At 42.6% G+C, this 18,937-nt stretch overlaps 1 protein-coding gene across 5 annotated transcripts in view; it reads left to right on the top strand.

Moving 5' to 3' along the window:
• prox1a (prospero homeobox 1a) overlaps positions 1 to 7,131 on the top strand; it is a 38,960-nt gene extending 31,829 nt beyond the window's left edge. For all 5 annotated transcript variants that reach the window (XM_031579774.2, XM_031579777.2, XM_031579778.2 and 2 more), the window contains one exon: positions 1,533 to 7,131. In XM_031579774.2, the coding sequence (XP_031435634.1) occupies positions 1,533 to 1,718 (186 nt within the window). In that variant the 3' untranslated portion in view covers positions 1,719 to 7,131. The remainder of the gene's footprint in view (positions 1 to 1,532) is intronic.
• Positions 7,132 to 18,937: the final 11,806 nt, after the last annotated feature.

Genomic DNA, 18,937 nt, shown 5'->3' with positions numbered 1-18,937 from the left:
CAGGGCGGGCGGGCAGAACAGGGAAGGAGGAGGAGGAGGACGAGAGGGAGAGAGAGAGAGAGAGAGAGAGAGAGAGAGAGGTAGAGAGAGAGAGATGTCAGAGTCACACTGTGAGACTGCCGCTAGCAGAGGAGAGGCACATGCTCTCACTTTCCTTCCTTCTGTCTCTCCCTCCTTCTTCTCCCCCTTCTCTCTCTCCCTCCCTCATCGTCTCTCTTTCCCTCCCTTTCTCTGTTCCTCACTCGCTCTCTCTCTCTCCTCTATTTCTCTCCTTCCCTCTCTCTTTCTATTCTGCCCACCCCCTTTCTCAGTCTCTCTCTCTCTATCCCTCTCTCTCTACCACCTGATGCCATGTAGGAAGAGGAACAGTTTGTGAGCATCATGGGGAGCCGAAGAGGCGCTGGTAGTGTGCTCCGAGAGGAAGTAGAGAGGAGCGAGGCGTGGTTGAGTCTCTGAACAGCAGTGCGTAACTGCTCACGCTGGGCAGAGCAGTGGGCCTGAGTTCAGCTGTCTCTTTCTCGCCGGGGTTAAATTAGTCTTACTCCAACTCCCATTGTTGTGGTTTAATATCTGTACATTTCACTGACCATTTGTCATGAAGTTAACCATGACTTTGGCAGGTCATTGGAAGTGTTGTGTTGTTCTTCCCTATAGTGGAGCATTGTTGAATTCAGGAAACGTCTCACTTTGACTCAGAACAGGAGACAATAAGAGTCAGTCGAGTAGATCACAGCTGACGATGGAATAGATTCGGTCATTCAGATGCGTGCCAGATCTGAGGAGGCATCGTCTGCTGTCTGACGTGACACTGCTACATAAAACCCTTGTCCTGTGAAAAAGAGGGGGGGGGGAGTGATTTCATGAGAAAGGTCAACACTGAGATGTCAAGAAATGGGAAGTGAAGATGTTAAATTGTGTGGCTTCTAAGGAAGCTGTTCAGGAATTGGGAACTGGGTGGCTAATGTTTAACCACAGAACACGGTACAGTGATTCTCACAGTGATAGCAACGTGATTCTGAAATTCGCAGTAGCCCAGATATAAAACTTTGGAATCAAACTTTGGAAGACGTTTGTGTGTGTGTGTGTGTGTGTGTGTGTGTGTGTGTGTGTATGTAACCATAACATCCTGTCAGAAATATTTAATTTCATCTTTAATTTTTTAATACTGTTTATGATGTTCATCTTAATGAGTACCTACAGGTCTTTACAGTGAACATGAAAACCCTTCCAACTTTGTCCATGCTGAGGATAGTTTTAGTGTTGTTGTCACTGTATTTCTTCCGACTTCAGATCTGATTGGCAGATGGTTACAGGCCTGTGGGAAACTAAGGGCACTGAGACCGCGAGAGAGAGAGAGAGAGAGAGAGAGAGAGGGAGAGAGAGAGTGAAAGAGAGAGAAAGAGAGTGTATGTGTGTGTCTGGTCCCTTTGTCTTACAGGAGCTTTGCTGCAGCCTTGGTTTTTGTTAATCAGAGACTTGGGATTGCAATCCAATCCGTTTATTAATGTCATTGTCTCCTTGTGTATCAGCAGGTTCCGGAGCGGTTCCTGGAAGTGGCGCAGATCACGTTACGGGAGTTTTTCAATGCCATTGTGGCAGGCAAAGACGTTGATCCTTCCTGGAAGAAGGCCATATACAAGGTCATCTGCAAACTGGACAGTGAGGTCCCGGAGATTTTCAAATCACCCAACTGTCTACAGGAGCTCCTGCACGAGTAATGAAAAAAAAATCCCATTTTTTCCCCCGTTCACTCACACCACACCAACACCAACCCGACAACCTCACAGCTCACACCCTCCACCACCCCTTGTTGTTATGAAGTACGAAGTAGCGCCACTATTTTGAAAACCCCTTGGCTACTCTCTTGGACGATTTAGCTGTTCATATACATATTTTCTTTTTTTTCTTTCTTTCTCTGTGCTTCTTCTTCTTCTTTGGAAAGAGATTTTTTTTTTGACTGTTTCTTCTTGATTCCTTTCCCTCTCATGTTTCCTGCGATGCTCTTTAAGTTCAGGGCATTATTATTCCACAGTCTGGTGGCTCATAGAACTGACTCCTTTCAGCCTTAGTAGAGACCCTAGGCCTCAGTGCCCCCCCCCCCCCCCTCCCCCCCGAAGGCTTTGGTTTCACCTGTGGGACATTTGATGTGTGTGAGGGTTTTATTGCAGAAATACGACTTTACATTTGTAGCTTGTATAGATGTAATTATTATTTATGATTAATATAATTATTCCTATTGATGTTATCGATGCTTGCTAAAAAAAATTGACACGTGGTTCTCCTGTTCCTCATGGCAATGCTACATTTAAAATAATAATAATAATAAATTATTCTTTGAACAAAACAAAAAAAATTAGAGGGGTATACATTTTCTACAAAACAAAAAGCAAAACATATATCTGACATGTTTTTTGAAGGGACTGTGATAACTGTTTTCCACATTTAGCCTTTTCTTTCCCCTCCGCTGGCACGGGTCCAGTATTCTTGTGTATTGTGTCCACTTTGATAGCGTAGGCACCGAGGGAGGCCAGCCCACTCAGCGGCAGCCTCCTTGACAGCGCAGCCTTTCCTGTAACCAAGCAACATGGCCATTTCACACTGGGCCAGGCCAGTTTTTGCACAAAAAAAAAAGATGGATGCTTTCCCACAGAGAGAGACCATTCTTTCCTATTCTAAAAAAGCACACTGTCACAGTCAGCCGCACGCGTGCTCACACAAACATACACACACACGTGTGCGCGCGCGCACAAACTCACACACACTCACTCAAGTCCAATAACGACCCTCCATCCCCCAAGACAACAGAGTGTGTTGTTGTTGTCGCTCTTTCCACCTGCTGGTAGGAAAACACCTCCCTTAATGGACTGAATTCTGTTTTATTGGTCTGAATGGTGGTGTAAACACAACAGACGTCTTTAAATATAACAAAAAATATTATTATTATTATTGTTATTATTATTATTATTACTTTACTGATTTAGTACAAATTCAATTTGAAGTGTAGACCCCTTTTGTGGTTGTTGTTTCATTGTAAATAAGTTGGGTTTTTTTTAAACAGTTTTATGTGTATTCATAATCTTAAAGATTTCATCGTCTTCACACTAAGCTATAAAAGTGTACAGTTTATTACTGTTGAAACAACAAGTTTATTTTGTTGTGGATATCATGGATGAAACAAAACTAATGACAAAGCAGAGGGAGCAACAGAGAGAGGGGGAGAAAGAGAGAGAGAGAGAGAGAGAGAGAGAGAGAGAGAGAGAGAGAGAGAGAGAGAGTGTGTGTATGTGTGTGTGTGTGTCTGACAGAGGGTAACACAATTTGTTTCTACGAGGAGAATGGGTACTTGAACACAGATGTCCATAGTTCAGTCCTCTTCATGATGGCATTTGTAGACAGCAGAATCCAGTCCTCTTTATTTAAACCCTAATGTGTTCTTCTCTGTACATTTTCCCTAACATTTTTTTATTTTTAAGTGTAGAAGCCTCATCAGTAAGTTGTCAAAATGTCCTGGCAAATAGTAATTCACCTTTCTCCTCCCTCATTTGTCTCGCTTACACAAGTAAGGTTGGCTTTTTTGGAGGGCAAGGACTGGACATGTGATCTCTCTCTTTCACTCTCCCCCCACCCCCCTCTCTTGGACACACACACGCACACACACTTACACACACACACTGTCTAAAGCAGCAGTGCTGTTTGCATTTGTAAAATACAGCTGATGAATTGAAATGCAGGACCTGCAATTATTGTCAGCACAATGCCTTAAAAAACCTGCTGACTTGTAGATTAATGGGCACAAAGCAGGGTGAGGCCCCGTCATTATGCTCCAAGCACTGGCAGGGTCTGCAGGCACTGGACAATGCAGACAATGGTAGGAACAAAGTGCCAACGTTTTCACTATGCATTGTACTAAAAGAGAGAAGTGAAGTTAGAACGCACGTTGAAAAAAGGAAAAGAAAAAGAAACAGACAGGCATAGGTCTTCTCAACCAACAGCCCTCCCCTCCCCTCCCCTCCCCTTCCCTCACTGTTGTTGACACTCAACTGCTTTTGTGATGCTAGCTTTCAACAAAATACTTATGAAGGCTCACCCTGGAAAACACTTCTAAATGGAATACCAACAGGAGCTTGAACACTCGCATTAAAAATGATTATACCTCTCGCGCAAATATGTAATCAGACAACTGCACCTGTGTTAGTACATTTGAGTCACTTCCTTTTATTGTAATGCTCAGTGACACTGTTGACCTAGAGCCTAGAGACGGTCAAAGCAGCATCCATTTTAGATATTGAAATCGGCACAGAGGCTTAGCTTAGCATTATCGTGGTGATGAGAGGAAACACTGTGTAGTGGAAAGAGCTGAGAGAAACTACTACATTTTAAAAGCTTTGTTCAGAAATTTCACACTAAACTAAAGCAGGCTACCCCTGGAAGAACACTCAAATAATACCTAAGCAGTCTGTAGTTGGGTCTGAGCAGCTTCAAAGTATAATTTAATGTGTGTGTGTGTGTGTGTGTGTGTGTGTGTGTGTGTGTGTGTGTGTGTGTGTGTGTGTGTGTGCGTGTGTGCGTGTGTGTCTAACGGGAGATAGATTTAACTAACAAGCTGTCTGTGCCTCGAATCATAAACACCAGCAAATTGTTTTTTAGGAGATAGCACCAAATTAAATCAGATCGTTTCAGCACATACTCCCAATGATCTTGCTCATCGCGTCATTGATGTCTCCTTTGATAAAAAGGCTTAATTCTCTTCAGTAGAACTACGTAATCATTATCCGCAATAAGAACGATCAGTGTCATCATTGCATTTCTAAATGGTGACAGCTATGCATTAACTGTGAGTTTTTAAAACTGATATTCATGTCATTCAGTATCACAGTGGAGAATAAAGTCTTTTAAAGAGAGGAAAGGCATTTTTAGAACACATTTTTGTGTGCTGAAACATTTTCCTTGAACTTTCAAGGTTGATATTTGCAGTAGGGTCTGATATTTAATACATGATAGTTTTCTCATATTATGAAAGGTAGCACAGAAGCAATATTATGTGAGAGTGTGTGTGTGTGTGTTTGTGTGTGAAAGAGAGACAGAAAGAGAGAGAATGCAGTTTTTCTGTATCCGAGAAAAAAACAACTCATCCCTTTCATAGATGTCATATTTTATACCCTTTACTTGATTTTTCTCACTGTTGTACAGTTTAGATTTTATTTGCATTTTTATTGTGTTGAATCAACAGAATATAAGTACGTGATGTGGAATAGAACTCTGTTGTCATTATTCCTGTAGTCTCTTCCTGAGAGTATTAGGACATCTATACATAGAAGGTTAGAATTCAACCTGGCGGTTCAGCCACTATTTTCCCTCAAGAGCTCAGTAGCATTTGCCTAATTCAAATCTGTCCTTAAACCAGGCAGAGATGGTTGAGTACCGAAAGTGTCAAAATTATATTTACAACAACAGTCCAACTTCACACTTGTGATTTGAAAGGTCCTGCATCCACTCTTTGACTTTAGTCTTTTTGGCCCCTTGTGACTTTATTTCGGAGAGGAAATGTGTCCGCTTGCTTTGTTCCCTTTTGGGTTGGATTGACGTGCTGTGTGTGAATCCAGGGCATCTCATGTGTTTTAGTTTTACAGTCAAAGGCACAGTCAGAGCTGAGCTTTTATTCCATACAAACCCCCTTGTGATGTTTCTTCTTTGATTTGAGAGGGGGAAGGCCAACTTTTATTTGAGTAATCTTGAATCTTTCTGTATTGTATAATGTTATTACTTTTTTTGATTGAAGTGTTACCCTCTGTACTGCAACCCATCATTTTTGGAAGTTTTCTCAAAAAGAAACTCTACACTCTACACGCTGATTTAAAGACAAAAGAAAAACAAGCAAATGTTTCGATGTAAACATTTCACTGTGACACTGTTAGGATTTTAAATACTCTCAGCTCTCTTATATTTGCAATTTCCAGGGTGAAATGGCTGTTCTCTGTTTAGATGGAAGAATTATATTGTGGTCACACTGTCACAGCGTATACTGTGAAGCTCTCGTGGGTTTAAACTTCCAACCTGTGGAAAAGTCAATACCCAGTGGAAGGAGTGTCTTTTTCTGCTAAAGAGATGTAATAGTGATTGCACTATCATCTCTTTAACTGTTTTAACAGTTCTGGCCAACTCCTGTGGGAGTGGCTGATATGTTCCATAACAAAGGGACAGTTAGTTATACTAGTATGGGGGAAAAAATGTGTAAATTTTTTTTTTTTCCCTTTCGTTTGAGGGCGGGGGTGAGGGGCGGGGGATTACATGTATATGGATACGTGTTTCTCAATTTTTCCACTCTTTGTAAATGTTGAGCTATATTCATACAGGGTTGTGTCCCTTAGAGCGTTTTTAAACCTAACTCACCCTGGTTGGGATGTGTGTAAATAGAACCCAAGAGTGAAAAACTACTGCCTTTCTTCTCCCATTAGCAATATGATGTAAATAGCATTGTTACGCTTTTTTGTATTAAAGAATTGTTTGATTCTAGTAAAGTAATTCCAGCTGACGTTTCATGACACAGTCTCTTTGATGCATATATAAGAAAAAAAAGACATTAATTATTTGATCTGTACACATACATAGGTAACAAGTTGCATTGTGGATTTTTGTTGTCAATTCGTCTTGCAGAATTTTCATAATTTATTGGTTTAATTTATCCTAATTTATTTGGTGAAGATGTACAATTTTGTTCTTACAAAGGACATACTGTAATATTATTTGGTAGAATCAAACACTACGATGCTCTACTCTGTAGAGGCAAAAAAAAAAAAAAAAAAACACAGCACTGGAAATGTGAGAAGCCAATGGAATACCATGACCTGCTGTTCAAGAGGAAACTTGACATCTGTGGAAAAAATTATTAAGTATGTTAAAAAAAAAAAAAAAAACGTTTTCTTCTGTTTTGTTTGGAAGGTAAAAATGAGTTTCTTTTGTGTGTTTGAGTTTTTTTTTTCTTTTTCAAGTTCTTCAATCAATCTTTACCTATTGCTTTGTACCACCCACACAATACAGTAGTTGAATTGCCTGGTGTGCCTTCCATCTTCTATGAACTGAATGTATGTGCAGTACATATGCAAGCTTGTGCAAAATAAAAACAAAGTCCAATCGGTTGGTCTTCAGCAGTCTGTTACAAATCTACACCATTGTAAACAGTTGGTCTTACTCACACCCTTGTAAACACGGTATTCTCACACATTCAGACAAACACACATATTCAGGTATGTACACACACACACACACACACACACACACACACACACACACACACACACACACACACACACACACACACACACACACACACACACACACACACACTACCCATATCTACATGTAGTTTATCTTAATTACTGATTGACGAATGTGTTGTGTAGTGTTGGAACAGCTTTTTATAAAACCTCTTCACAATGAGGCAGTGGCATTAACAGAAACCTGCAAAGCTTTTTAGTGCACAAATCATCATATTCTGTTGTGGTAGTTTGTCAGTGACACTGTCAGTGCCTTCAACATGGCATAAAGAGGGTTTTAAAACACACACACACACACACACATACACACTGAGACCTGACACATACACACACTCATCAACAAATACACACTCACACATACACACACCCTAACCCTTACTATCTGGTCAGATTCACAAAGAAAGGCCTCAGATATGAAAAGGTGAGTGGGGAGAGAGGGGGAGGATGGGGGAGGATGGGGGGGGGGGGGGGGGGCGGGGGTGGGGCAGGCCGGGGGGCAGCAAGGGGCCATTGTGACGGAAGGGCCGTGGTGGGATTGGCCAACCGGCGCTGTAATTTATAGTCCGATACAAAGAGCCACTTTGACGCGGCAGGCAGGCGCTCACTCAGCGGCAGTGGTAGCTGCGGCGACAGCAGCAGCAGCAGCAGCAGTGACGGTGTTGCCCGAACAGGAGGTGAGGTCACCCGGCCCCCGTAATGACGGGGGCGATGCGCTTGCAGTAACCCCCCCACCCCAAACCCCATCCAACCCCCCACCCCCCTTCTGTTTGATTTCATCGCTGGCCGGCTTTTCAGAAACCACATCTTAACAGCACAACAATAAAACAGCTGTGTTTGTGTTGGCGCGGCCTTTGTTGAAATATTTTTTTTAAACCATCACCATCTCCATCCTCTCTCTCTCTCTCGCTCTCGCTCCCCCAACCTCCCTAACCCTGACCACTGCTACGTGTGCTCCCGTTTGTAGAAGAAGAACAAAAAACATCACCTGATTAGCATATTAACACTGAGGAAGAAGTAAATAAATAAAGACTTGGTGTCTGGACATGTATGGAAAAAACTGAAGGAATAAAGCAAATTAAATTACTCACTACTTTACTTGAAATACCAATAATAATAACCATGGGTTTTTAATTTAGTTTTGAATGTTCCTGGTAGCAATGCCACCAAATAATAATCAGCATCTACACATCCTGTTTCTTCACAACATTTCTATTTCTGTTTAGCATGTTTACCTTCTTAATATGTTGATGTGGTTTTACCAGAGGGGACGCATTTTATATTAGTGCTATCACAAACACTGGCCCTGCAGAACAGCTCCAAATTCTCCCTCAGAATTCCTGTGTCAGATCAAAGAGTTCAGTCTTAATTGCGCTTTAAAAAATGAAAATAACTGCCATGTATGACCTTGTCTTTGTGAGGGAAGACAATGACCCCCATCATTCCTTCTGGCGGTGGAGACAACTGCAGATGCTGGTGCATCTGTTTGAAACAGACATAATCACTGCGGAGGCAGAGGGCAATGAACACATACCCTGCACATTTAAAGGCAAAAGAGGAGGAAAAACACACACACCTCACTTTCAATATTGGGGGGGGGGGAAGCGAACCAAACATCTCTGTTGTAGATGAATGGCATGACTAAAAAGGCAAGATGTTTTCTTTTTTCTTTTAGGTAATTTGTTTGTGTGTTCAGCACCATCCATGCTGAGCAGTCTTCTATCGCTTGCTTCGTCTCTTTAAAAAAAAAAAATGAAGGAGGAGAGGAGGAGAGGAAGGGGAAGAGTAGAGGCGGGGGGGGGGGGGGGGTTGGTGTTGAAACACACCCTGGTGCCACCTGAATCCCCCAGCCTTGGACAGACAGCTCCTTGCGGTTGGGCTGAAGCAGCATCTTTGCATTACACCGGCAGTCTGCTTCATAATCAAATACCATCTGTCCCTGCAGCTGAACCTGTTTTTAACATCTGTGCTTTCTGGTCTTAACAAAGCTTTAAAAACCAATTCACAACTTTCACAGCTCACTGACTAGATGTGTATATTTACTACCTTTAATACATCTTTCTGCTACTTTTATGGGCCCCTGTTCTCCCTCAACTGGGGAGGGGGGAGGAAAAAGGGGAGGGGGGTGGGGGTTGCTGGTGGGATGATATTGCCTTGCTCAAGTACCAATTGTCCTACCATGAGTAGCCAAGTGCAGAGGAGCGCTACAAACCCAGGCACAGAGGAGAAAGGGAGAGAGAGAGAGAGGCAATGAGAGGATGAAGGAGCAAGAGGGAGACAAACATGATGGAAGAGAGATGAAGGGGGGAGTGAGAGAGAGAGTGTGATAGGAGAGAAAGAGAGAGAGAAAGAGAAAGAGATAGAGCAAACTGGAAAAGGCCACAAGTAGAGCAGCTCAGCTACCTTTCTTTTTTTATTTCATTTTTTTCCCTCCGTTGCCAGTGCCATCCTCCTGCCACTGAGAAACCCCTCGAAGTTGATCATGCACAAAGCCCTATTACACCAAATGACACTGCCGGCAGAATGGCAACCAGGGGGAGAATCAGCAACATGGCCGCTATGCCACTGAAGTGTGGTTCTGAGCAAATGGTGGAGTTAAAAAGGTCCCTGGGAGGACACACACATACACATACACATACATATACACAAACACACACACACACACACACACACACACACACACACACACACACACACACACACACACACACACACACACACACACTGCTGTCGCCTCACACATGCTGAGGAATTTCCAAGTGTGTTCTCCCTGAACTTCAGACCAATTTGACACCAGATGTTAGTCGGTATGCTTGCACAGACACCAGAAACATGATGTTAGATTTTTAATGGGGCAAAGACTGATAGAGTTGAGGGTTTGGAGAGATATTTTGCGTAGGCTAATTGTGCAGAGGACCTTAAAAGCATGACTGAGTATGCCTATCCTTGTCTCACAATGAAAAATAAAAGGAAAGATTTAATCGGATTTCATTAAATAAAGCGTAAAATGTTAGTGTTCAACTTTCAGTCAACTCATGCTCTATCACCATTAGAATCTTTTCCAGTCATAATATATCATAGTCTGCTTAACTAAATATATCATAGTCCACTTAACTACTGTACCTTGAAAAAAATTACTAAAAGAATAACAAGTATACCAGCACAGCTCCATTTGGTTAGTGCAAAGTACAGCCGGTGGATGAGGGAGGTTTGGTGTTTATCATAGTCACCTCGTGGTTTTAAATAGCAGCCCGACTGATAGCAACAAGAGCAACTGTGTATTAAATGACTTAGTGACACCTAGTGGTTGCAATGTGAGTCATGTCCCTGACACATTGCAAGTCCCCACTTTAACCACAATGGGCAATGGGAGTGGGGGTGCAGTTGGGAGGGCTGGGAGGGTAGCAAACCACCAGCCTGTAATTAATGAATTAACTGATGCCTAAGATCGTTACAAACAGCCAGTGGAGGCTTTCAAGTCTATGAGGGTTTTAGTTTGTCAACAGACCTTAGAGAAAGAGAAAGAGAGAGAGAGAGAGAGAGAGAGAGAGAGAGAGAGAGAGAGAGAGAGAGGGAGGGAGAGAGAGAGAGAGGAGAAAAAGTCAGGGGGAAATAGCCACCAGCTCTTCCCTTTCAACTCGTTTCTATGGCACTTCCAAGTCCTTTAAAATTTGCATTTGCAGAGTAGCACGGTGGGGCTGTCTTGTATCGCACCTACTCATATTTAATCATTCATCTCTGTGTGGTTCCTCCTCTCCAGGCACTTCTGTTGATGTCTGTGCATGAAAAGCATGTGTGCATGCCCAGGAAGCAGCTAAACACACACAGTATGGGGCCATTTGTCCCCTCAAGCCCCTTGGCCTCCAAGTTTGAAATAGCAGGGAACGAACGAGCAGCGGTCCAGTCTATGTTTGTTTCACGTTCAAAGTGCTATTTGTTCAGAGGAAAAATCCTTGGATTCACAGTCAAGTCCTTTGTCCTGAGGAGTAGTTCACTGAAACATACACTCAATGAAAACATAGTTTCAATGAAATAGAGCCCTCTTCTTCCTCAAGTGTTTGTATCATTCTGTGTACAACAGTGGTAAGGAACCAAATCCACAATAGCACAACAGAAAGATGGCCAGATAAATAATAACGAATTACTTTCCATGAGTTTTTCCACAAAATCCCTACTGAAACCATGTGATCTAATACAAATACGCTAATGCTTTAAAGGTCAGTGACAAGCCTTTCTCAGAGTACTTCCAAACATTCTAAGAAGGTGCCGGCAAGGACTCCAACTGTCATACAAGACTTGTATAACTTCAGTTTCGTTCTCATTACCAGATCTCTCGACGTCGCAGAACACTGAAGCAGACCATCGCTGCCCCTCGATGACTTGAGCGGTTACCCCGGGAATCCAATTTCATTTGGAGATTCTTCTCAGGGCCTTGAGTGGGCCTCTGAGGGGAATGAGACGAGTGCATGCCAGTGGATGGCAAGAGGATCAAGTGAGGAGTGGAGATGTAAAGAGTGCCCATCTAACAATCCTTTCAATTACCATCTTCAGCATTAAGTTACTGCTCCTCGTGTAAAACAAGATGCAAGCAAGGACTGTTGAACAAGACAAGCTATGGCATGTCTAGGAGGGCCTTGCAATGCTTTGACGGTGGCAAACCCTTGAGGTCAGTTTTTTTTAGTTTCTTTTTTTTAAGCCCACTCTGATTCTTGAGCCAATGCTGCTCTTTTATGTAGAAAGAGAAAGTACAATAAGAGACTCGTTTGTAAAATCAAAAAAATGTCATGGACAATTCTTTTTCATTTTTGGACAGGGTGGGTGGACAAAGGCATTCTCGGGAGGTTTATTGTCATCATCAAGAAAATCAATTTGGGCTCCCTTAAAATAATACAGTCTTAGGGTTCGCCAGCAGACTCTTTTTTTAAAAATGTTTCATCTCCCCGCAAAAGAATTGGAAGTAAAGAGGATCAGCTGGAGAATGCCGGAGAATTATAATCTACCGTGCTCACATGTCAACCATCGCTCAGTAATTCCAAATAAATTGAGGCTTTACATATTTAAGATTAAACGGTTGAAGAGTACTCTTGTAGGGAAATTTGATTAGAGAGCTATGATATATTCATCTTTAGTCTACTTTGAGGGTAAGTGAATATTGCCCAGCTGCCCAGGTAGGGTGTCTTATCATCGTAAGTGAAACGTGGGCGCCCAGATATTTGGCTTAGTTTACACCCTATCCATCTCACTGCTGTCCTGGCATCCAGCTAGAATATGTGTTTGCACACAAGGCATGCCACCATGGAACCATGGCTATTATGGTGGGATTATACAAGAATATGGAATGACCCCAATTTACAATTGACGTTATGCAACACAATGTTCGAGTATTGCTGTAACAAATCTGTAATGATCTCATGTTGATGGTGTAGGGAACTCTCTCTCACGCACATGGTACCTGGGTCCAAACTGGAAGTGTGGGGGGTGGGGGCGGTGGTGCCAGTGGATTGAGATGGCTGATGGTAATCCATGTCCTACAAGCTCTGAGAGCCCTGTCAGGCCGTGCCAGTGACTTTGACAATATCCTTCAGGATTTCCAATGCCTCAATCAAATCTATCTGAAAATCTCCTTAGAACCAGAGCTAAAAAGATTAATTTCTTTTTAACCTTCCACGATATAACATACAATACCTTACAGTGTAAGGATTACGGATGGCAAACCTGCTTTCTTCTTAGTGTATTATTTCTGGAGATGAGTTTGCTTCCACTAAGCACAACCAAACAGAAATTTGAGGCCAAGGCAACAGCTCCCTGTTTTATGAGGCTCAGAACAACAGTGGTATCTATTACTTATCATGACAGCATACCATTCCTGATGTGTGAAGATTCTTTCTCACTCACAGCAACACTAAGAGATGGTCAGACAACTAATGCCATTCGCCAAGGTTAATCTAGATATGCAAGTTTCTTGCCATGCTTTACGATTTTGACATCCAGACTCTGCAACTACATGCAAAGACCCATTTCGGATGTTGAGCTACTTTGCAACTACCGCAGTCACATTGACACCAGATTTACACACAGACACACAAGTATGACCGGGAGAATTTTTTGTTTCGCAGCCTGGCGAGCGACAGTGGGTGCAACCACAGAGGGCAGCCTCCATTCCCTAAATTAAGTGTGAAGAGAGCGAGACGCAGGCGCGTAAGCCACAAGACAAGAGGCATGACAGTCCCGACAGCTGCGTCGGGCCGGCTCGCCTTGCCTTGTCTCTTTAAGCCACTCCTGCACTGTTAGGCCATTGTTGCGGGCAGGGCCAAGGAATTTCATTTATCATGAAATGGATACCGCTCCTAGAACTTGCCTCCTCGGTACTTCACTATAAATAACTATACCATCCTCACAGTGTTTGCGGAGGACAATATCAGTCGGCTATTGTCTGTAATGTCTGGGGAGGGGGTGGGGAGTGGTTGAGGTGGGGTGGGGTGGGGTGGGGGATTGGAAAAAGGGGATAGAGGGTGGGAGTTAGGTGTAAGCAGATGAGCTTTACGTTGTTCTGTCTGTTTGTTTGTGGGGTTTTTTCTCTCCCAAAGTCCACTATATGTCCTCCCTCCCTGCCTACTTTAACAAGCAAATTAATTTGGCGCTGAGGCAACGATGAACTAAAACGCAGAGAGCCCCACAGGTAGGCGAGATGGCAGCCATCTGTCCCGTTTTAACTCAAATCAGCAAGTATCGAGTCGGGAACAATTATGTCAGCTGGAGAAAAAGGGGTCTGAGACACGGGCGAACGCACGGGGTGGCATGGAAATCGGCGGATCAAAGTGCGCTTTCGAGAAGCAGATCATGGAGGCGTGAGTCAGATGACACAAGTGTTATCTTTGAGAAGGGACTCGTTCTGGAATCCACGGCTCGTTCCTCGGCTGTCCTTGCCAAGATTGTCAGAATAGACAATGCGTATCAGGCCAGGTACTCAACAGCTGCCGGCCAACAATAAATGAAAGGGCAGAAGCATCCATGGAAGAAGTTACTGCATATGCCGTTTAGTCACCCCCCAACACCAGTTGTTGCTTGGGCTACGTTGACCAAGTCCAATTTAGTATGGCTATTGAGGGAGACAGAGAATTCACCAGAGAATATCTCTCTCCCTCTCTCTCTCTCTCTCTCTTTATTTCTTTCTCTCTCTCTTTCTCTCCCTCTATCTCTTCCCTTCATCCCTCTCTCTATGTTTCTCTCGCACATACAAAGACACATGCAGAGACTGGCGCGTGCACACACGTCCACACACACTCTCCCTCTGTCCTTTCCAGAACAATGTCCTACTTGGGATGCCAATAAGATCTTGCTTGTCAAAACCACACACACACACACACCATAAATAAGACAATGACACACAGCTCCCCTTGGAAGAATGAATGTCTGGGGACATGAAAGAGGTCAGCTGAAGGATCCTCTCCTTTGCCAAACCCAAGCAGACACGGAAACGTTACAAGGACATGCCAGCTGCTTCCATGGCTCACAACCACTGTCAATCTGCATCAAAGTTTAGACATGATATATGTCTTTTTTTTCCATTTGTTCAGAGGACAGACGTCTTTTTTTCACACACACACACGCACACACACACTCACACACAAAAAAAGAGAAGCAAGCCTTTGCTTCACACTGTTTAGGAACATTAAAGTCATTTCTCAGATGTATAAAACCAGGAGGCAGACATCTGGTTAATACTTGGCGGCTGAGGACAATGATACCGTATGACAAAGGAAATTGCGGCGTCCCCACACACTTATTTGCTTTATCTAGTAGCCCCTGTTCCTCCTCCTAAGACCCTTAATGGAGACAGAGAGCACATATTGCCTGGTGAGAGCGGCTTTTTGCACGCAGGATGCTGCCAGGAATCCGCCCACGGCACTCCGCCGGTGTTGAAGAGGTTAATTGGCGTTGTGATAATGGATGGAAGGAGAGAGGGAGAGAGGGAGAGAGAGAGAGAGAGAGAGAGAGGAGTGAGAGGAAGAGCACTTTTTCGAGAGAGGGAATTACACTAAACGACTTCCTTCTCCCCGCAGCGAGGTCTCAGAACGCGCTGAATGGAGCGCATTAGTTCAGTCACCAGCCCACCCAGGGTAGCGGGGGACCACAGAACAGGCCCGGCTCGTACCCATACCGACCAGCACCAGAACCGGGCCAGAGTTGCAGGAATGACCTGCCTGGTGGAGAAAAAAAAGCATGCCTTGTTAGAGTATGGTACTGTGTGGTACATCTAACAAGCAAAAGTGATTTCAGAGTTGATGATCAGACGCATTAATCAAAATGGGATGGTCTCTTCCCACGACGAGCTCTGCATTTTACTCTCAAAAGCCTCTTTCGAGTCTTGAGATACTGATGAGGCTGGGGGGACAGAGGTGATGTGATTTGGATGTTTCTGCTGTTGAATTTCTAAAATGGATGAAGTATCATGCATCAAGGTCCTTGGCCCTGGTTTAGAGACAATTACACTGATAGCATGAAAGTGCATCTCTTGGAATTGGGAGGCGAAGTTAAAGTTATTGGCTTCAGCGAAGCTTACAGTTACCTTATGAATGTTCATAATAATGAATAAAGCTTATTGGACCCCAGCAAAGCCCATACTTTAACACTGTTCAATATTGCAACTGGACCCACAGACAATACAAACTATCTTTTAAGTGTATTCAGTAAAACAGGACGCGGTTCAATTTAATTTGCAGGGCAAAAAAAAGAAAACTTGAATGCTGCTCAGTCTTGTTTTTTTTTTCTCCTTTCATAATACATTAGATAACTTGCCTTCAAATTACAAAGACTGCCTTCAGAGGCCCAGTGGGAACTGAAAAGATTGTGTCCTGCAATTGCAATAAGCAAATGTGGTAAGACCTTAGAAATAATATGAAGATGTTTGGCAAACGTAATCCTCCTCCCATGATGACTAGGCCTTCACCCGTGTGTGTTTAATCCTGAAAGAAGCAGACCCCTTCCCTTTCGGGTTCCCCACTTGACAAACAATCTCTCTCTTTTCACTAAATCAAAAGATGAGCACACAAGAACATGCACAGCTTATCAGAACTATACCCGAGGAGCAGGTCAGCATTATATGCATCATGCGTCTATTCCAGAATTACTAACACACCACTTCAACTAGGCTACATTATGACTAGGTAACAAAAAAGCCATTATCAATAAATACTAGTGGTTTAAACAAAACCTTGGTTGGCAATGACATTGAATGAGAATGTGGAACACAGCATTATAAAACAAAAAGAAAGAAAGCCTATTAAGAAAATAAAGATACTTTGATAAAATATTTATTTATTTCTAATGTTGATCTTGCAAAGCCATAAGTGCCCTCATCCATATGAAACAGGTCATGGCAACATCTGTAAACGGCCATAAAACAGCATCTGCTTAGAGCACATAATGGCACGCATTTAAATGTCCAGATGTCCCATTTTATCCGTATTAATAAAATAATTGTGACAGGGAAATTAAACAAAATTGCTCTCATCAGCTCTCGACAATGTGATGTTCCCGAGTACGGTGCAACACTGTGGTAAAGTTAATATGAAGAAAATCCTCCTACGGTTTTTGGCTGATGTAAAAGCTGTGTTAATTACAGCTTGCTTTGGGGATTCATTTGAATTCTTAAAAAAAAAAAAAAAAAAAAAACGCAATTCCTCACCCTCACTTCAAATGATAGACAATTAACTGCAATGTTAGGATTTGGACTGAGTGGTGGATGACAGACGTAAGCAAAGGCTGAATTACAGCCAGTTAAACCATATTGTATTGCAAAGGGCAACTGTAGAGTTACAATCTATTGAAACATTTGGCATGGGTTACAGAATATAGTCAAATATAAAGGCATTTAGCAGATTTTCCGCTAAACCAACATGAAAGATGTGTGACATATTAGTGTGTACACACAGGGAGGAACCCGAGTGCTCACCTCATCACTGACTCCTGCACCTGTCTGGCTGTAATCAGACTGACAGTTGAATGCTAAGCCCTACTGTGAAGGGACAGATTACTGGGGTGACACATGCCGTAAAATTCACACACTCCGTCCCCCCTTCACCATCCGTTCGACATTTATTTTATTTTCAAGGACCAAAATCATTGGCACTTGTGACAACAATGCTTTTACACACACACACACACACACACAGACACACACACACACACACACACACACACACACACACACCAAAATCAAACAACACAGAAGCTTTAAGCACTGCATGGTAAGAATACTCAGAGAGGTGCAGTACAGGTTAGATAAGTAAGAAAAAAGTAGAAGACAACAAGGGAGCGGGCCAAAGAAATCTGACATGAAGATCCAAAGTGAATGAGCTTAGGACAGAGCTAAGCCGTGCATGTTTTTCATGGAGAGATTTAAGGGTACAGGACAGCTCTGTCATCTGAACAGATTGCAATATTTTATCATAACTGAGTCTCCTTGAGCACTAAATCTACTTATACATTTTTTTTCATTCCTTATCATTTTCTTTAATTCAAAATGACAATCGGTACCATCTAATCCATCTTACTTTTTATTAAAAAAAATTATATTCCCATACGCTCTGCCCTCTCCGAGAAAAAAAAAGAGGGGAATAATAAAGAAATGATTTCAGACTTGTGCTCAAGAGGAATGCCAAGCCGCTGGGGGGGGGGGGGGGGGGGGGTCTCAGAGACCACGGGTCGTTGTTAATCAAAACAAGAAAAATGAAAATGACAGTAATATTCACAAATGCTCCTTTGCCTTGATGGATTTACAAACGAGGGCTAAATCTTTAGATTAGAACGATTGAAAAAATTGAATTAGGCTGGGCAAGTAGGACAAACCAGTTGGCCAAAGCCTGCAGATGCGAGTGAAGTCTTAGTATTTATATGAGGAGGAATATTAGAAACAAATATAGCAGTTGTTATGATGGATGGATGGGGGCTGGAGGGAAGAAGAAGGAGGACAGGTCCCCTGCTCCCCATATGAATCTTGTCTTTAAATCCTAATCCAAAAAAACACAAAACTGCCCTATAAGCAGTCCCAAAAGCTTATTCTGTGCAAGTCAGGCTCTACCAACGCTAACATGAAGCACAATTGTTAAAGGCAACATTTCAATGTTGCAGGAATGTTTCACTAAATGATGTGGAAGATGTTTTAATTTAATATCTACAATATGAGAAATTTTAAATTGTTACCTGACCATGTAGTGACCAAGTCATTTGTTTCCATGTTTATGTATGTTATGTTCCATTTTGTGAAATCATGTAATTTATTCTAAACTTCATTTTGACCCAAAACAGACATATAGAAAAGCACGTACTGCAGAAATTGTGTAATATGTTGACATGTTGATATCTTTCTAACCAACATATTTGTGAGATGTTGGTATCGTCTTTTTGAGCAGCCTGCTTTGGTCATATTGTACAAAATATTTTTTGCCATTTTCTGATCTGTATTTTGGTTGTCACATCTGGGTTCCCACACACTCAACAGTGAAGTGGCCAAAATATGGTCCTGTTTTTAATGATTAACATCATTTTTGGCATTTTCATTAGGCATCTCTCACATAGCCAAACCTGCCATTACCAGATTTAGTTGTCATTCGATTTTTTAACAATGCAAAAACCCATTAGGAAGCATCCCAGCAGGAAACATA

This window comes from Clupea harengus, chromosome 14 (assembly GCF_900700415.2).
Source record: "Clupea harengus chromosome 14, Ch_v2.0.2, whole genome shotgun sequence".
Classification (NCBI taxonomy): Eukaryota; Metazoa; Chordata; class Actinopteri; order Clupeiformes; family Clupeidae; genus Clupea; species Clupea harengus.
Note: the sequence above shows the minus strand (reverse complement) of the source record. Positions and strands in the feature narration are given on the sequence as shown.